Consider the following 5,836-nt stretch of genomic DNA (forward strand, 5'->3'; position numbering starts at 1 on the left):
AGCTTAATCCTCACACACACGACGTACTATCCCCAAAATCTTGAAATAACACCCATATACATATTTCTAGTAAATCAACTATATTACCCCAAACCTGCATACTCGTAAATTTTTTGGAATATAATTTACCTGGGCTCCTGAAAATATTCACTAAGGTCCCCAACCCATGTCTGTAGGGTCCCAAAACACCCTATTCATGAAAATATAATACTCAAATTTTACTTCACAAAACTCTAATATATTTGCATATAATACTAAATATGACCTCAAATAAATTGGGTAATACTAAAAATGCTCACATAATCCACTCACCCTGGTTTTGGGATGGTTCCCAAACTTCTCAAATTGACATTTCACTTCAGCTATGTTGTAGAGAATCTCCCCATGATCACCATGGTAGCTTCTAATCGTCAAATCGGGGAGAGACGGTACGAAAACTTAGAGAGAAGTGAGAGAATCCCACTTTTAGAGAGAGAAAGTTAGAGAGAGAAACATTTCTTTCGCTAAAACCCATTTTTGCATATTTATAGGTGTCTTGACACGTGACCTTGTCGACGAGCCACGTCACCTCGTCAATGAGTCCAAGAAGGAGTTTCGTCGACGAACCCTTGCTCCTCATCAATGAATTTTAGGTCTTGAAAACCATCCTCTCAGTATCTTCTCGTTGACGAGACACGTGTCCTTGTCAATGATCCCAACAGCTTGTTCGTCGACAAATGCTCCACGTTCATCGATGAGACCTTACTGACCTTCTTAGGATTTTCCTTTACTTCCTCATTTCTTTTATTACTTAATTACTATAAATTCTCTGGGTCTTTACAGATACTCTTTGTTGTATTCCAGGCGTGACCTAAGGAGGCATTGATCTAGCCCGTAAGGATCGGTAGGGCATTCTCTGCCCTATAAGGAGAGATTGTAAAGGTTGAGGTCAGCCCTGGTGTAATTTGACCTAGTTGTAATCGGTGTCGCTCCACTCGTTAAGTCAGAAAATGTGGTAATCCTCGGGCTCGCGAGCTGAGGCGAGGACGTAGGTAGTATTGACCGAACCTCGATAACATTTCTTGTGTCTGTTTTTAATTTTCACAATTTAAATTTTAGCACTTGAATGTTTGTGATTTATTATTATGAATGATTGGGTTTATAATTGCATAGACAGACCCTAGGTTGTGTAATATTGCTGATTTGGATAAACCTTGGAGGAGAAATTTTTAAATACCCAATTCACCCCTTATTGGGAATATACCAATTCCAACACTATTAAAACCTTGTGCTACCATTCTACCAATGGCGTGTCCAATTTCATTTAAGACAGTGAACAATAAACTTATATTCTATAAGAACTGATGATCTAATCTTCTGTATATAAGTCATACTCTACACACTAGATCACCTACTATATAGAATAAAAGATAGACATGCATAATCATTAAATAAATAATGTCAGGCAAAGATTGCTAAAAAAGATTCTCATTAAAATTGAATAACTGATGTTATTAATAAATACTAAAATCAATTACATAAAGCATGTTTTTCAGTTTAAATCTTTAACAATCTCCCACTTAGACCCAAAGCCATGCTGGCATACATCTCACTCCCATTCCCTCTACATGACTATCGAAAGTCCTAGCTGGTAAGCTCTTTGTACACAGGCTTGCCAGGTTGCTTGTCGATGCAATCTTGGTCACCATCACATCACCTCTCTGCATGATATCTTGTATTAGGTGATACTTACGCTCGGTGTGCTTTGCTGTCTTGTGGGTCTTGGGTTCCTTTGAGTTAGAAACTACCCCGCTATTATCATAGTAAAGTGTAATAGGCGATAGTACCAAAGGCACCACTCCTAGATCCAATAGAAAGTTCTTGAGCCAAACAGCCTCCTTGGCTGCCTCTGAGGCTGCCACATATTTGACCTCCATGGTAGAATCAACAACACATGATTGCTTGATACTCCTCCAACTAATGGCTCCACCTCCTAGGGTAAACACATTTCCTGAGGTTGATTTTCTTGAATCCTTATCTGATTGAAAATCTGAGTCTGTGTGCCCAATGGGTAATAGACTATCTGCTTGATAAACCAACATATAATCCCTAATCCTTTTCAAGTACTTGATTATATGTTTTACCGCAGTCCAGTGTTCCTGCCCTGGGTTAGACTGATATCTGCTGACCATGCCTATGACAAAACAAATGTCAGGTCTAGTGTAAAGCATATCATACGTGAGGCGTCCTACTACTGATGCATAAGGAATTGCCTTCATGTTCTCTACCTCAACCGGTGTTTTAGGAAACTGATGCTTGGATAGAGATATTCCATGTCTAAAAGGGAGTAACCCTTTCTTGGAATCCTGCATGCTAAAATGGGCAAGAATCATGTTGACATATGTAGCTTGTGATAATCCCAATATCCTTTGTTTGTGATCTCACAAAAGCTTGATCACAAGGATGTGACCGGCTTCTCCCAAGTCCTTCATGTCGAACTATCTGGATAACCATACCTTAACCGAAGATAATACCCCCACATCGTTTCTAATAAGTAAGATATCATCCACATATAACACCAAGAATACCACCACATTTCCATCATGCTTTTTGTATGCACATGACTCATCAGTGCATTGATCAAAACCATAAGATTTAATGGCTTGATCAAAATGGATGTTCCAAGACCTAGATGCCTGTTTAAGTCCATAAATGGACTTCTTAAGCTTGCACAACATGTGCTGTTGGCCTACTGCTGCAAAACCATTTGGTTGCACCATATAGATGCACTTATCAAGACTTCCATTAAAGAAAACTATGTTGACATCCATTTTCCAAATTTCATAATTGAAATGAGCTACAATGGATAAGAGAATTCAGATAGACTTTAGCATGGCTACCGGCGAAAAAGTTTACTTATAGTTGATTCTCTCTTTCTGAGTAAACCCTTTTGCAACAAGCCTAGCCTTGAAGGTTTCTACCCTTTTGTCTGCTCCTCTCTTCTTCTTATAGATCCACATGCATCTGATGGGTTTTATCCCTTCAAGTGGTTCTACAAGATTCTAGACTTGATTAGAGTACATGGACTCCATCTCTGATTTCATAGCTTTTTGCCAGAGTTTTGCATCTTCATCTTGAAGTGCTTCACAGTAGTTGCTGGGTTTGGTATCCAGTTCATCAGGGATCCTGTCATAAGACTCTCCCAAGAACATATAACGATCAAGCTGGTGTATAACCCTCCCACTATGACGAGGCATGTTTTGCTGTGTTGATCGTGATCCTTGTGCACCATCATTTTGCCCTGGTTGTACAATCGACGTATTGATGGTAGCTACACATGATGGGTTAAACTCAGCTCGAGGTACAACATTCCTCCCACTACGACGAGGCAATGGGATGTCAATAACTCTGTCTTGTGGTGGTTCTTCTTGCACTATTGGTATATCTGGTATATCTTCTCTCAACTCTTCTAGAACAATCCAACTTTTGGGTTTATGGTCCATTACATAGTCCTCTTCTAAGAATTGAGCATTGGTGCTAACAATGACCTTCTAATCCTTAGGATAATAAAATAAACCACCTTTCGTTCCTCTAGGGTAGCCAAAAAATAAACAGACATCCGTCCTTGATTCCAACTTATCTGTTTTCCCTTTTAGCATGTGTTCTAGACTGCCACATATCCAAACATGCCACAGACTAGGTTTGTACCTAGTCTACAATTCCATGGGTGTAGTAGGTACTGACTTAGGTGGGACCAAGTTCAGAATATAGGCTCCTGTTTCTAGTGCGTGCCCCTAAAATGAGTTAGGCAAATCTGAATAACTCATCATAGATCTGACCATATGCATAAGAGTCCACTTCCTTCTTTCTGCTACACCATTTTGTTGTGGCATACTAGGTGCAAACAACTGGGATTCAATTCCCTCCTCTGATAAGTAATCCATAAATTCTTGTAAGAGGTACTCGGCACCACGATCAGATCGTAGTGTCTTGATACGTTTACTCTGATGTTTCTCCATTTCTGCCTTATATACCTTGAATTTCTCAAAGCATTTAGACTTATGACACGTCAAATAAATATACCCATACCTTGAGTAATCATCAACGAAAGTAACGACATACTCAAAGCTACCTCTAGCTTGGATATTCATGGGGCCACATAAATAAAAGTGAACCCATTCTAATGTATCTTTTGCTCTATAACCCTTGGTTGAAAAGGGCAGCTTGGTCATCTAACCTTCTAAGTAGGATTCACAGACTAGTAGTGCCTCAACTTTTAATGAACCTAATGGTCCATTATGAACCAACCTTTAATTCGTCTCAGATTAATATGACCTAGGCATAAGTGCCAAAGATAAGTTTGGTTCAATTCAGAAGGTTTCTTCTCTTACATGGTAGTTTATCAGTGTTATTCAATCCATTTAGTTCCACTGTAGGAGAAATATGATTAATAACATAAAGACCATCCACCAATGTACTAGAATAGATAAAATGTTTATTTAACTTAATAAAAATCGAGTTATTAAAATAAACGGAATATTCGTGATTAACCAACTTGGAAATTGAGATCAAATTCCTTTTAATGGAAGGTACATAAAGAGAGTCTTTCAATATTAAAATCCTATCTCTACCAAAAGAAATGTGAATATCTCCTATTACAACTATTGACACTCTCGTGCCATCTCCCAAAAATACATAAATCTCTCCATCACTTAGCTAGAGGGTTTGTTGGAACCCCTGCAAAAAAATTGCAAATATGATTAGTGGCTCCTGTATCTACACACCAGGTACTGGTAGATATCACCACTAAACATGCTTCAACTACTAGTGAATGAGATGTACCTTTGTTATTATGTTTGGCAAGATAACCTGGACATTGTAATTTTGGGTACCCTGGCTGCTTGCTGTAAAAACACTTGACCTTAGGCTTTTTCACTCCATCCTACGGCCCACGTACTACTAGAGGAGCTCCCTATGGTTTCTAACATTTTTCTGCTTCTTTCAGCCTTTTGGCCTAGAAGAAGAACCTTTCTCAGTCACAAGAGCAATAGTTGGCTTCCTGATGAGGGCCTCAGCTACTTGAAGATCTTTAAGTAGTTCTGCCAATGAGTAAGAGAGCTTATTCATGTCGTAGTTCAGGAAAAACTGCGTGAAAGAGTCAGGCAGCGGCTGGAGAACGATATCGACCTCGGTTTCCCCGTTAATTTCAGCTCTAAGGATCTCTAGCTCATTAAGAAGACCAACTATCTTTAGAACATGATCCCTTGCTGGGGTCCATTCTGCCATAGTAGTATTCCTAAGTTCCTTCACAACAATTTGCCTAGCAGCACGATTTTGATCCCCAAACATTTCTTTGAGATTCTGCATTATATAATAGGAAAAAAGCATAGACTGATGCAGATGTTGTAGAATATTTGACATAGATGCCAAAATGTAACATCACGCCATCTCATCAGTCTTAATCCACTTCCGGTAAGCTTAAGTTTCCTCATCGGTTGCTGCTAATTTAGGTGTAATCCCAAGAGGAGGGTGAAATGGGTATTTTGAAAAAACCTTTAAAATTATTTACCACATAATCCCTGTTTCTCTATTTAATAAATTAATTGCAGGGGTTTGAAGCTAATTTAATTATTATATCAATGAGTGTTTTCCCAATTAATTATCAAGTGCGTGTGAGGTCATTCAAACATACACACATGAAATACGAGTAATGAAATGTAGTGCGAAAAATAAAAAGAGTAAGGGAAGTGTCGCGGCGTCCCGGGAGCGCGTGTGCCTCGGGCGGCGAACTAAAAATCATTTTTAATTTTCAGGAAAAATAAGAAATGTCGGAGTCGCCACTAACCTTTAGTGCGGT

General features: G+C 38.9%; 1 protein-coding gene across 1 annotated transcript; it reads right to left on the reverse strand.

The window, feature by feature from the left end:
• Positions 1–4,980: 4,980 nt before the first annotated feature.
• On the reverse strand, positions 4,981–5,471 carry LOC131153797 (uncharacterized). The gene is made up of 2 exons (XM_058106256.1): positions 5,418–5,471; positions 4,981–5,340 (listed from the first exon to the last, which is right to left on the reverse strand). Exons 1-2 carry the CDS (start codon positions 5,469–5,471, stop codon positions 4,981–4,983), a joined length of 414 nt encoding a protein of 137 aa, XP_057962239.1.
• Between the last annotated feature and the right edge of the window lie 365 nt (positions 5,472–5,836).

The sequence above is a fragment of the Malania oleifera genome, chromosome 4 (assembly GCF_029873635.1).
Source record: "Malania oleifera isolate guangnan ecotype guangnan chromosome 4, ASM2987363v1, whole genome shotgun sequence".
Taxonomy (NCBI): domain Eukaryota; kingdom Viridiplantae; phylum Streptophyta; class Magnoliopsida; order Santalales; family Ximeniaceae; genus Malania; species Malania oleifera.